Source organism: Polypterus senegalus, unplaced genomic scaffold, assembly GCF_016835505.1.
Source record: "Polypterus senegalus isolate Bchr_013 unplaced genomic scaffold, ASM1683550v1 scaffold_3308, whole genome shotgun sequence".
Classification (NCBI taxonomy): Eukaryota; Metazoa; Chordata; class Cladistia; order Polypteriformes; family Polypteridae; genus Polypterus; species Polypterus senegalus.
This window is the reverse complement of record NW_024377243.1, coordinates 11,601-25,000: the sequence shown is the minus strand read 5'-3', so window position 1 is coordinate 25,000 and position 13,400 is coordinate 11,601. Positions and strand designations below refer to the sequence as shown.

Here is a 13,400-nt window from a genome sequence, read left to right as displayed (position 1 = left end):
TTATATTTTATAAAGCAACATTTTAATAAGGCAACAGTGCAGTTTGCAGTCACTCACAAGGTGTTGTCTTAAGTGACAGAGATAAAGTTCTCTCTGTCTACCTGCTTTGAAGTGTTGTCAAGCCCAGTATTCTAACATCAAAAAGAATTCTGCAAACTGTGCTATTACTGCTCATCAAGCTCACCTTAAAATGACTTAACCTGCCAGCTCAGATCCAGAAATTCTGCACCCTGTTCACAATTTTGTTAGTATGTGGATTTGAAAGCCATTATCAGTTTGTGTTGAAGGAGGGTTGTGTCAGTATGTGTCTGCAAAGAAAAGAAGTATACACAAAATAAAAACAAGGTCTCAACAAACAAAACCTACTATTTTCAAGTTTGTTTTTTAATATGGCAGCAACTTCAGGGCATTGGTTTGTTTACCAGCATCCATGTCTCTGTTGCTTTGTAATGAATATCAGTGACTTGGTTGAGTCAGATTAGTGTTTCTTCTGTTAATGGTTAATACATTTTTGTTACATTGTCATTTGGCTTTTAAAAAACATTGTTGTTTTACAGGTTAATTCTCATTACACTTAAACAACATTATAATACAAATGTAATCCACTGTACCGACGTACAGAAAAATGTAAAACGGTGTCAATTACAGATCGCAAAACCTCTGAGTGGCAAAGTTTATATAAAAATGGAAATGATTGTAGGACATTCTCCTGTGTTTTGATTGCCTTACAAAACAGGCATTTCTTTATTGCAGATCAATGGTGCTACTTTGTTAGCTAAAATAACTTATTCTCCTGTTAAAGTCAACTGTAACAACACGTGTTTGGGTAATTTATTTTGCCTGCTACAACCATGAACAGAGATGCCACTTGTATTTAATCTTGTACATGATTCCCCATACTGTACTCTGGGAAATTGTTTCTATGAGAACAGTTCTTTAAGTTCAGTTCAAAATACGCAGCAGGATTTGAGCCGTTATGTACATTAAAGCAGATTTAGCTTATTCTTAATTGTGGGTCTGCCGTTTTATGTGAAGTGATTTAATATATACAGTATGTTAGATTTTCTCTTTTCTGTGTCATCTTCTTTGGATTTCAGTGTATTTGTTTAGCACAGGAATCCCAAGTTTGTGATTTAGAAGGATTGAAACATTTATTTATTTATTTTTTTCCTCTCCCTTTAGGAATTGGTAAAGTGAAAAGGAAAACGAGCATGAGGGAGACTGCTTCCAACGCTGACGCTGACTATTTCTCGGACAATGGTGAGCGGCTGTATGATCTGAACATGCCAGCCGTGGTGAAGTTCAGCTACGCAGCTGAGAGGGAGGACGAGCTGTCCTTGGTGAAAGGAACAAAAGTCATTGTAATGGAAAAGTGCAGCGATGGCTGGTGGAGGGGCAGCTACAATGGACATGTGGGTTGGTTCCCTTCCAATTATGTGGTTGAGGACTCGGATAACACCTTCTCAGAACCTGTCAGCTCACTGACTGAAAAGCTAGCAGCAGTGGTTCAAAATGCAGGAAACAGCCGTGTCTTGCACGTAGTGCAGGCACTTTACCCCTTCAGTTCCTCCAATGATGAGGAGCTCAACTTTGAGAAGGGGGAGGTGATGGATGTTGTTGAGAAACCAGAAAATGACCCTGAATGGTGGAAATGTCGTAAAAGCAATGGCCAGGTGGGACTTGTGCCTAAGAACTATGTGAATGTGGTGCAGAACTCGACCAACAGTGCCGGACCCCCATTGCCTGATTGTGACTACATTCGTCCTGCAACTAGTGGAAAGTTTGCAGGCCGACAGTGGTACTACGGCAAAGTGACAAGACATCAAGCAGAAGTGGCACTGAATGAGAGAGGAGATGAGGGGGATTTCCTCATCCGGGACAGCGAGTCCTCGGTAAGTTAAACCTTTGTCATCATTTGAGGCTAGCACTGACTCATAGAAATGGAAAGGCTAGGTAGGGCTATTACTGTGATGAGCACATATAAATAAAGAAACAGAGGTTAATCCTCAGGGTAAGCTGTTAGTTTGCTGATGTCTCTTGCTAATGAATGGCATCTGGTGGTGTGGGCTCCAAGTGGCACCTTGACTAGCTCAGTGCTGCTGTGATTCATCTGAAATGTGGACTACCTCATTGTGTTTAGAAGCATTTGAGGACTTTTCCTGTATTGTGAGTATTTTTCTAAATGCTAATGGTTTTTGATGCTAGATTCTTTATTTAGTGAAAGTAAGGCTTGTTAGTCTTGTGCTTTAATTACCATAATGGTGGCTTACTTTTAAAGCATTTTTCTCTTGGTTTGGTTAACTTCTTGTAACACTTGTTTCAAACAGCCCTCTAAGTAATGCACACTCAGTTATGTTGACCTCATTTGTAGCTCACGATGGGTAAAAAGCTGTCTAGTAAATGAAGAAAAGTAAATGTAAATTCCAAGAAGTCTTCTAATGTACAGTCATTTGACTAGATGAACAGGAAGAGTGTTGCGTTTTGCAGCTTCTGAGTTTAGTTTATGTGCAGATGTAAACTGTAAATGATTTCTTATCGGTATTGCCACTTGTTGGTACTGGGCCAGCTGTGAGGCCTCCATATGAGAGACGAACGTCCTGCTGATGTAGAGTTGCTTTCTTGTTTAATCTTTGAACGTGCTGACAAGTAATACAGAAAGCAATGATAGGCTTATCTTTGACCACGCCGTTCGTGTGAAGTTCACATGTTTGTGGCAAATTATTTTGGATGAGGTGACTGTGAAGCTGTTTTACTAAATCACTGTTACTTGCAAAAGAATGGCACTAAATGGTAACATTTTAATAGCTGGACAAAAGGATATTATTGTATGCCTAATAACTTCTAATCTGCAGGGTTTATAGCTAGTGTTGCTTTTGTAATTTCCTGTCTTTATTCCAATGCCAATTGTGAATAAATGTCAAAAGTTTCTTTTGGACTGTACTGTTACACTTTCATATGCTTTTATTTAGATGGCCGATTCTTTTCAAACTCTTCTTTAATTGGGTTTAAAAAGATCTGGCATTTCAGACTTTTGAGGTTACAGACTCATGTTTCAAGTAATTTTAACTCATGTTCGCTGTTACAGAATACAGTGCCAAGATAGTGTGCATTCAGTAGATTGCCTTGTGTGTCATGCTTTACAATGAGCTATTTACAAAGTAGCACTTTACAAAGTATTCAGCCTAAAGGATTATATGAAGACATGTGCATATAGAAAAGAACCTTCTGCAGGACTGAGAAGCCAAAAGATCCAAAACATCAAAGAATGGAAAATTAAAGTTTATTTTCTTGCCTTGTACATAAAAGTAAACTTTATACTTCCATTTCTCTGAAGTCATTTATTCGATCACATGGTCAGATGGGGTTAAAACCTTTTTCTACAGAATCCATTGCAATGCAGGAACCAATGCTGAATACAGCGATCCGTCACTCCCAGTCATTTTTATAGGGCCAATTAACACTTGCCAGTTTATTACACACTTGTCTTCCTTAACAAAGGACTTCTAAGTACTTGGAGAAAATTGCCCAGAAACAGGAAGAACATGCAAATTCCACACAGATGATGTCTAGGAGATCAAACCCAGTTTTTGTTCTGGAGCTATGAGGCATCCACATGAACTGTGACACCATCATGGTTTCCTTGAATTTAGACCTTCCAGGATTCTGTTGTCACATTCTGCATGAATTCTGTCAGTCTGTCTTGTCTGTCTATCACATTCCTCCAACAAATTTTCTTTTGGTATTCATAAGCTTTACTCAGCTCGTAAAGTACAGTATGTTTAGGGATGCTCCATGGCCAAAGATTGAAATGAGACAATTTTCACAAAAAAAAAAAAAAAGACTCAATCAGTGTAGTTAATTGGCTTCTAACAAAAACTGATATTTTCAGCCCCTGCTTTTCTATGCTTTATTGTAATTTAGTTTTAATGTTCCTTTTTGGAACAAGTTACAGTATTTTTTTCACATTTAAAGCAAAATTCCTGCAGTGTAAACAAAGAGCAGCTATTGGAAGCTTGTTTTAACAGTAAATGAGAGACGATTGGCATATTACATTGAAGAAAGTGGAGTAATAGACAGAAAAAAAAGTAATTGGAGAAGTCGTCCTGTGCAAATAGGCCATAAGCAAAGAAAACTACTTTAAGGAATTCAGATTTTTATTTTGTCCTTCAAATTAAAACGGAAACCACTTGAGTTTGGAAAGAGTGCTTTTTTTAAAACGCAGCAGCTTACACTTTTAATAGAAAAAGAAAAAATAAAGACTATTAGAAGCTGCTGCTTAGTAAACAATAGGCTTTTTTTTTTTTTAATAAAGATTTGTACTGTATTTGGTGTTGCTGTGTTTCATACAGCTTGAGATTTGGTAGGGAACAAGTACTAAATAATTCAAACTGTCAAGTCAAGTTGGGGAGCATGCACTGGTACAGTGTGTTACCGCACCCACTACACAATGAAACAACTCTGGATCCCGGTTGGCAACCCCCCAGGCAGACACGCGGTCCAGTCCAACCTTCCGAAAATGACCCTCTATCTGCCACAGCCAGGTGTTACATGGGCGACCTCTTGGCCTGGTCCAGCCACTCGGGTCCCCAACAATGAGGATCTTATGAGCTGGATCTTCCTCGGGGAAACGCGCCACATGGCCGTAGTACCGTAACTGACACTCCCTCACAATGCAGGCAATGTGCCTCATTCGGGACTCCATGAACAACCGCTCATTCGACACAAAGTCAAACCAACCCAAGGATTTTCCAGAGAGGCACAGTACCAAAGGAGTCCAGTCTTCATCTCAGGTCACTGGATAGCATCCATATCTCACAACCATATAGCAAGACAGGAAGCACCAGGACTAAAGACTTGGACCTTTGTCCTTTTGCATAGATATCAGGAGCGCCACACACCCCTTTCCAGCGACCTCATGACCCCCCATGCTCTCCCAATCCATCTACTGACTTCATAGGAAGAGTCACCAGAGACATGAATGTCACTGCCAAGGTAAGTAAGCCTCTCGACAAGGTTGACACTCTCTCCACAAACAGACACACTGCTAATGGCTGTGCCCAAGAGGTCATGAAAGCCCTGGATCTTGGTTTTTATCAGGACACTCGCCAGCCCAGACACTCAGACTCCTCACTCAGTCTCTCGAGCGCCCTGATCAGAGCCTCCATTGACTCTGTGAAGATCACAGCATCGTCAGCAAAGGCAAGATCTGTGAATCTTTCTTCACCAACAGATGCCCCACAGCCGCTGGAACCCACGACCTTGCCCAACACCCAGTCCATACAAGCATTGAATAGAGTAGGAGCAAGAACACACCACTGACGAAGCCCAGAATCAACTGGGAAAAACGTAGAGGTTCTGCCTCCACTCTGCACAGCACTCACAGTACCAATGTACAGGCCGGCCATGATATCCAGAAACCTTGAGGGGATCCCACGAACCCGCAGGATGTCCCACAGGGCGGCTCGATCAACTGAGTCAAAACGCTTTACGAAAATCGACAAAGGCTGCAAAGAAACTCTGCTGATATTCGCATTTGCGCTCCCGTTTTCCAGTCAGTTGGGGTGATGCCAGTGTCACAAATGGAAGCAAAGTTTGCTTGCAATGCCAGGAGGACAGCCTTACCACCAGCCTGGAGAAGTTCACCCTAGATGCCATAGATCCCTGCAGCCTTTCTCCCCCCCCCCAGGCTGGTTCACCACCTGTGCACTCTCAGTGAGATTGGGTGGTTCACAGCTAATTGGAGGATCAGCCTCAAGAACTGTGGACCCCAAGATATTCAACGTCCTAGCCAGAGGATCAGCTCTGAACAACTGCTCAAAGTAGCCAGCCCAGCGGGTCAAAACTGTAATCCATATTTTGTGTGGGTGTGTGTATGTATAAAAAAAATTTTTGGTAGAGAAATGGTGAAAGCTGCACTTTTTAATTAAGATAGGTACATTACAGAAATAAAAACTATAACAGTTTGTAATCATGAGAAGCATTTTATTTTCTTTTATGTTGTGTATTATGGATAAATATTTCTGTATGTTTTATTATTAAATGTTAGTATTTTAAGGAAATTGTATTTATTTTAGTATCTTATGGTCACTGAACCGATATAGAATTTCATTTTTTTAATAAAAAATACTAAAATACACTTAAATATAGGACATAAAAAATATTTGTGTCTGGTTATGCAGGAGATTAGTGTAAAAAGATTTTGAAGGAATAAAGAAAAACTTAGAAGCAGAATTGACCGATGAAGTAAAATGAAATAGGTGATCGGTATCAGCCTTATTAAACCCTATTGGAGCATCCCTGAGTAGGTTATTTGTACTTATTTTTGATAAAGACGCAGGGTGTGGAGGTTGTGTAATTCTAACTAGGTTCTCTTGATGCTCCTGTGCTCTGCCTCTCTTCTCTTAGGCTAATTGTCCATCCATCCATCCATTTGCTGGGCTTCTTCAATCCAGTTGTGAGTGCTGGCAGTACCCAACCTTGAGCAGGCTGCTTGTCCATTACAGGGTGCAGTTACATACATAACCACACTCACTCCAAGATCTATAGAACCTCCATGTTGGAGGACAAAGATTTTCTGCAATGTACTGGAGCCAGAGACATAGTAGAGTTAAACGACACTCCACTGTGCACCACCTTAATTAAAACAAATTATTCACAGTAGATATATGTGCCTTTGGTAAGTCTTAATTTGTTGTATGAGGAACTGATTTTTTTTTTTTTTGCTTTGTATACACTTATCATTGTTTTATCATGGCTGCCCCTATTCACACTAATGCTGACTAAAATGATGCTCAAGTGATTGAACAGTAGAAAGCAGACTGTTGTCTGATAAATGAGAGAGGCTACCTTGATGATCCTATGAAAGCTGCCATTGCCTGCTGCTTAATGTACTTTTCAGATTCTTTTGCCTTGTTAGTTATTTTTTGTCTCTTCTGTTACAGCCAAATGATTTCTCCATTTCCCTGAAAGCCCAAGGTAAGAACAAGCATTTTAAGGTGCAGCTGAAAGATGCCCTTTACTGCATTGGACAGCGCAAATTCGACTCAATGGATGAGCTGGTAGAGCATTACAAAAAAGCCCCCATCTTCACGAGTGAGCAAGGAGACAAACTTTACCTCGTCAAGGCCCTGTCCTGATCAGAGCGTCAGAGGTTTGGACAGGACTGTCAGTTGGAGACCGGCATGCAAGCTCAGCCATTGGGTGACAAGGAAATGCCAGCTGTTGCCAGCCAAGGTGACATTCATGCTGACTGCTTAACTCTTTCCATTTGTCCTCGTGTTTCTACATTTGCCACCTGTGCTATATTTATGAAGCTATACTGGATATACTTCTTATTGTTTTCATAGATTTGATAAATTCTGCATTTATGTCCTGGATGATCAAAACTGTAATAAATGTCTTGAAGCTAACTAGAAAGCTTGATTTTTACCTGGACGCTCTCTCTGCCTGACTTTTCAGATGGCTACTTGCAGAACACCTTGTCTGCTGCCGCTGCTGCTTAATTTTTCAGGATTACCATAGGCTTTTCACTGAAGAAAAAAATAAATAAATAAATAGGCACACTAAAATAACACACTGATTCTCTGGTGCTGGGAGGGATTGGGCTTCATTTTGTTCTGCTGACCTCTCGTCACTTGTTTATTGAAAACAAGCCCCTGAGAAGATAAATGAGTCTTTTTAAGGAGAGCGGGCGACAGCAGCCCGCATCAAAGCACGCAGCAGCTGTTATCTGTTACTGTCCCAACATTTATTCATTTCCTCCGTCTCAACTCGGCTTTTGAGCAGACTGGATCAATGGCCAAGGGCTGCAGGCGTCACCTCATTTCAGCCTTCTTCCTCTGAGGCAGGCTTTAACAGGGGAAGTGAATTTGGCCGCCTTTTTTTATAGCAGAGTGTGACAGGAAGAGTAGGAGGCGAGGACGCAGTCACCTTCCTCTGTGACAGATTGGAGTAGTACAGAGAGGAGTGAAATATCCACAGTATACATACACATGTTCTTTTCAGTTCTGTCCCGAGAAATCCCCGTATTTCATCGTTCAGTGTGTTTCGAGTTTAATGTTATTGCTATAATTCACAACCCAGATGTCTGATTCTGTGTAGTCTGAAGGAAATGCAAGATTGCAGCTCCATGTGAATATTTCACATAATGCTTAAAACAATGTGATTTACAAATGGTTCCTTTTGTGTGTGTTGTTTGTTTTTGTATGTTTTGTCTCATGGTTCCTTTTAGTGTAATAAGTGCTTGACTTGTGGCATGCTTTACGGGGAGTCAGTACAAATGACAGTACTGCACAGATCCTGGCCTAATGGATAATTTATTTTTCTTTCCAACTTCCTTTACAGCATGCTTTGCCCAGAAATCTGAGCCAGTGAAGCCTCAGCACAGTCACTGACTTTGTCATTTCCCTCTTTTGCCTCTGCATGTTCCTGGCTGCTGTTGATCCAAAAGCTGGGTTGTAGCGTTTTTAGTGCAGAGGCTTGTGTCCATATGTGTCATGCATGAAACATCTAAATCTTCTCAAGTACCATACGTTGGTTAGCCTCTTTCTTAAGTCTCGGACATTTTGACATCAGTGGGCTGTGATGCTGGCACTGTAGCTCATGCTTTCTTCTGTCCCTTCGCCCCACACCTACTTACTGCTGCTTCATAAATTAGGATTCATATGTGAAGCTCATCTTTGAAACGTTTTGCTGTAAAGTCTGTTTTCTGATGAGTTCCTTCAGTGTCACAGCATTACATGGTGACCCACATGTTTTTAAAACCAGACAGAGAAAAAAGTAATCTTACTGTGCATTTGAATTTCAAAAATAGACACGCCGAGGGAGAGGTGTGAAATCTTCCAAGGTCTGTTTTTTTTTCTTTTTCCTGGAATGTTCGTGCATTTCCTTTCATTTGGCAGGAGGCCTCAGATGGTGTCAACTTTAGGGAGTTTTTTTTTTTTTTTTGGGATTCAAAAAAGCAACTTCTATTTGAGGAAATAAAGCTTAAGATATCAAGGCTGTAAAATGACACAGACATGTTAATTGTGGATACAAGAAAGTGAGTTTAAAGTGTGATCCCAGTTTGAAGACTGTGTTAAACCAGACTGGTTGATTTGAAAAGTTCCAAGTTCAGTATGGGAGCCAGTTATCCATCCTGAATTAGGCATAATGTTGTGTCCTCAGACCAAGAGTACCTTTTTGAAAATGGTTTGGTGTAAAATGGAAGTTGTTTTTAATTGTGAGCCTTTGTTGGAGATCCTTGCACACAGCAGCTGGTTCTCTGTTGTGACCTGTGGTGGTGACTGAGGGATTTTGATTCAAGGAGAAGGGCAGGAGAAAGTTGTGTAGAAAGTGGGAATTGATCAGTAAGATTTGAAAAAAAAAAAAAAAATTAAATTAAAAGTATAGGTACAAAGCCGAGTTTGTATTGGGATCTTGCATAAAAAAAAGACTTTCACAAGACCACTTTGGCAATGCTCATGTGCCTTAGCTGCTGCCAAACGAAACCAAAGGACCGACCAGCGTGATAAGGAGCCTCTCGTTCCCTGCCCATGCACTCTGGCCAAAATGTTTGCTCTGCTATTATCTTTCAGTTTTTGTTTTTTTATATAAACTTTGACATATTTAAATTATTGAGCTCTTTATCATTATAGTGACTGTTCATCCTTGTTTTAGAGGTCGATCTATTTTGTGTTTCTTTATCCTTATTTAGAAATATGGAAGTCCAATAATGTTAATGTTTAGGATCAAATGGCTTGTCTCCCCTAATATTTCATGCTTCATGTGTGATTTCCATCTAAATAGGGGACTGCATATATTATTTATATAGCTGAAAGACTCTTTTTCCCTCATTTTAGTACTTTACATTATTTGCCACACGTTCCAGCTCAAGAATGAACTGTGTCACCTGCTCAGGTTTACCAAATGGAGCCAGCGCAAGTCACATGGCCTTGGGGGGGGGGTCTGGTCTGTCAGGGTGAAGGAGGAATGTGTGGGGTTTTCTGAGGAGCTGCGGCACCACCTCACAACTTAATAAATTCAAAGGTGTTGACTTTTGACCACCTAAGGGTGCTTTGTCCATATGTGTATCAAAATGGCCTCTTGTGAATTGTGTGTGTCCTTCATCATTGAAGACTCCTAGTCATTATTTATATAAATCAGAGAAATCTTTCTGCAGATTTATAGGATTTTTGTTACTGAAAATGTTATTTAGTGCATTTTAATAAGTATAATTTATTTGCAAATTTAAAATATATATTATCTGCAGACGAATTTATACATGATCCAAAGCAATGCTGAGCGTTCTTTTCAAGGTATTCAGTCCATCAGGAGATATTTCACATTTGTCAAGTGTATGGAGTGGGGAGAGTTGGGTAAACTGAGAGGGAATCCTTAACCTGATTGGCGAGCAAAAGTTAAAAAAAAAACCAAACAAATAGCAGAAAACCGGTTCTTGAGCAATGGAAAGGAATGGCCTGTACTGTGAAATTACTGCATTGTATTCTTGTTGTTAAGGGGAATAACTACTCTTGTGATATTTTTCTACAAAAAAAAAAGTTTTAATTCGTCTTTTTAAATCATAATAAAACATTAACTATTTACATGGCTTTTGGTTTGAATTTTGTTTTTTATTCTACGTGTACTTATTGTTGATTTACACTGCCGTTTGCCAATGCTGGGTTTTTAAGTCTGGGGGGATAAGCTGCTGCAATAATGTGTTTTGTTTGGTTTTTTTCTCCTCTCATATCTTCAGGGTCCTGGGTTCAAATCCTGGCTCTAGGCACTCTGGTTCTCCTTATTGGCCCCTGGTACACTGCTTGGTTCGCGTACTGGCCCAGCCATCCTGAAGTGGATTCAGCAAGTTCAGTAATGGAAAAATGGATGAGTGGTCAAATAGCTGAACATGGCAAATGTAGAAAGGTGGTCAGATGTGTGACCTTGTGGTGCAGAAGACCGTCCAATTCACAGCTAGTCTGAATTGAAATCAGGGGGGACGCTGAGGTAGGCTGTCCAAGGTTTATTTTCACAAGGCCCTCATGGTAGTCCGTTTACTTGAGCGGGAGGGTCTGTTTGATTAAGTTTTTATACAAACAAACATCTGAGGGTGTTGGCATTCCTGTGTAGTTGATGTGCATTGGAAAAATCGGTGCACCGATATTAAAGCACAGACAGAAACAGGACATTCACCAAGTATGTACTGTGGGTTTTGTTCTTCTTGTACTTTGAGCTGTCCTACATTAAAAGAACTCATTAGAACAATCATATAGACACACAAATAGTCTTACTCTCGTCTTGTAGGTGCGCCTCATTGGGATCTGCAGATGCAGCAAAGTGTTTTTCATCATGGTGGTTTTAATGCATGACATTGTCTCTTATCCGGAAAGCTGCCCTGGTGTCTTTTTCTTTTAATTTTATTTTTTTCCCCCTCTGCCCTGCATGTAGATTTAGGCAGTGGCCCTGTGTCATAGCTGGATTGACGTGGCTTCCACACAGCAGGACTTGGTGGCCTTCAGGAGTGCACACACACTGTAGCCATGTTACATCTGTTCAGAGTTCATTCCAAGGGTTAACTGCTTGGGCCTGCAACACCTCCAGAATCCCAGTGCTAAACTCCTGAGACCTCTGAAAATGTTGTGCTGTGCCAGTTGGGGGACACTAGATGGTCTTCACAGGATTTCTGAGATGTCAAGTTACCTGCTTGTCATTTCTCAGCCCTTGAATCAAGTGGTGGAACAGCTTCTTGGCCACAGCTGGAATTCTTGAGGCCAGCTGAAATTTTCCAAATGACTAAAGGCATAGGAGGGCTGAAGTGTCTGGAGTGGGATTTGGTACTCGAGCTAATTGGGTACTTGGAGCGGCTTTTGCTAATTCTTTTTTCTACTGTTCAGTTCCTTTGTACAGAAGGTTATTTAATCTAACTTAAAAAGGGCATAACTGCATTATTTTGTAGTTTGTATCACATTAATGCAACAAATATCATTATAGTCAGAGAAACTTTCTTTTTTTTAAACTATTTACATTATTTCCTCAATGGAGATGGAAATGCAACATTTCCTGGAATGGGAACAGTACACTTTCTAGCTGTTGTCCCTTCGCAAAATGGTGTCCATTTATTTTTGTTTTTTTGCCCTTAATACAGCGAGCAACTGCCACCTGCGATAGCCACACATACTGGGAAGATGCCGAGTGGAGCTCCTTTAAAAAGGTAGACAAGAGTGACTGGCCAAATGTTGCTGGACTTGATGCTTAGTGCGCCATCAGAGCCTTGTGTGGAGGCCTGCTGCCCACCCTACGCTGACAGACAGTAGGGACGGTGCCAGGCCACACACACAGAGCTGCTGATGTGCAGATGCTGCCTTGGCGTGCCTTCTCACCTGACCAGGGATGCCCTTTTTCATTACATCCAAAGACAAGACCCTCTACTGACCAGTGCCGAGCGACTGTCGGACCCTTCTGCTGGAATGGGATACAACCCCACAACCACAGACTTTGACCCTGCATTCGCCTGAGATGGCAAGCAGTGGTGGCTGCAAGAGGCTGTCAGAGAAGGTCCTGGGTGTTGCTTTTAAGGTGCTCTTGTTGTCAAACACTACTGTTGATGTGGCACTCATCTGTTACTTGTTGTTTTTATGTGGAGGAATTGGCTCGGTGCAGAGGCGACACATTCACACTCGGCGAGAAGTGCTAGTCAGCCCGGCCGTGGGTCTTTGCATTGCAATTCTTAGGACCTGCAGAAATCAGCAGTGCTTCAAAACCAAACTTCTCACATATGGCCTGGTTGAGTTTCAAGCACAAATTAAAAAAAAAAAAAAACTAAATGTGAAGAAGATGACATCTGGTTGCAGTTAATTAAAAAAAAAAAAGAGTGCCTCCAAAAAAGTATATTTTACTTCATAAGAAGCTTTACATTTCGTACTAGCTGTGCTACCTGTCTGAGATGGGTTGGAGTCTCCGTAATCAACAAAGACCTCAGTGTTAATGTTTGCATTGTACCATCTATTGGAATATACAGTACTTTATAATGCATTGCATTTGTCATTCCAACAGAGGGTGCATCACAAACAATTGTAGTGATAAAATACAAATACTACAAATATCTGTGAGGCGCCATGAGTTGGAATGACAAATTCAGTGCATACAGTATGGCTGTTATATTCTATTTGGTATGGGATTTGTAAAAGCAATGATAATGCCTGTGATTCTAACAGATGGTGCATTTTATTATTGCTAATGTTTGTGATGCACCATGTCTTGGAATGATAGATACGTACAATTGGGACAGACACACAGTTCTTTTATTAAGGGGGATTCTATATCGTGGAGCACCTTTTTAAATTAATGCTTCTTACTAATTTAAAGGCACTGGTTTCAAACTACTGAGCTTAAATTCAGTCTTCCAGGGAAAAATGCTTTCTTCT

At 40.7% G+C, this 13,400-nt stretch overlaps 1 protein-coding gene across 1 annotated transcript; it reads left to right on the top strand.

Moving 5' to 3' along the window:
• The first annotated feature begins 1,183 nt into the window (after nucleotides 1-1,183).
• On the top strand, nucleotides 1,184-9,733 carry LOC120519274 (cytoplasmic protein NCK1-like). The gene is made up of 2 exons (XM_039742413.1): nucleotides 1,184-1,892; nucleotides 6,942-9,733. Exons 1-2 carry the CDS (start codon nucleotides 1,212-1,214, stop codon nucleotides 7,134-7,136), a joined length of 876 nt encoding a protein of 291 aa, XP_039598347.1. The 5' UTR covers nucleotides 1,184-1,211; the 3' UTR covers nucleotides 7,137-9,733.
• Nucleotides 9,734-13,400: the final 3,667 nt, after the last annotated feature.

What these genes read in the sequence shown, in the direction of transcription:
- LOC120519274 (XM_039742413.1), top strand. Translation starts at nt 1,212, where the DNA reads ATGAGGGAGACTGCTTCCAACGCTGACGCTGACTATTTCTCGGACAAT. An exon ending in TCCGGGACAGCGAGTCCTCG is followed by an intron (nt 1,893 to 6,941) that starts GTAAGTTAAACC and finishes CTTCTGTTACAG; the next exon opens with CCAAATGATTTCTCCATTTC.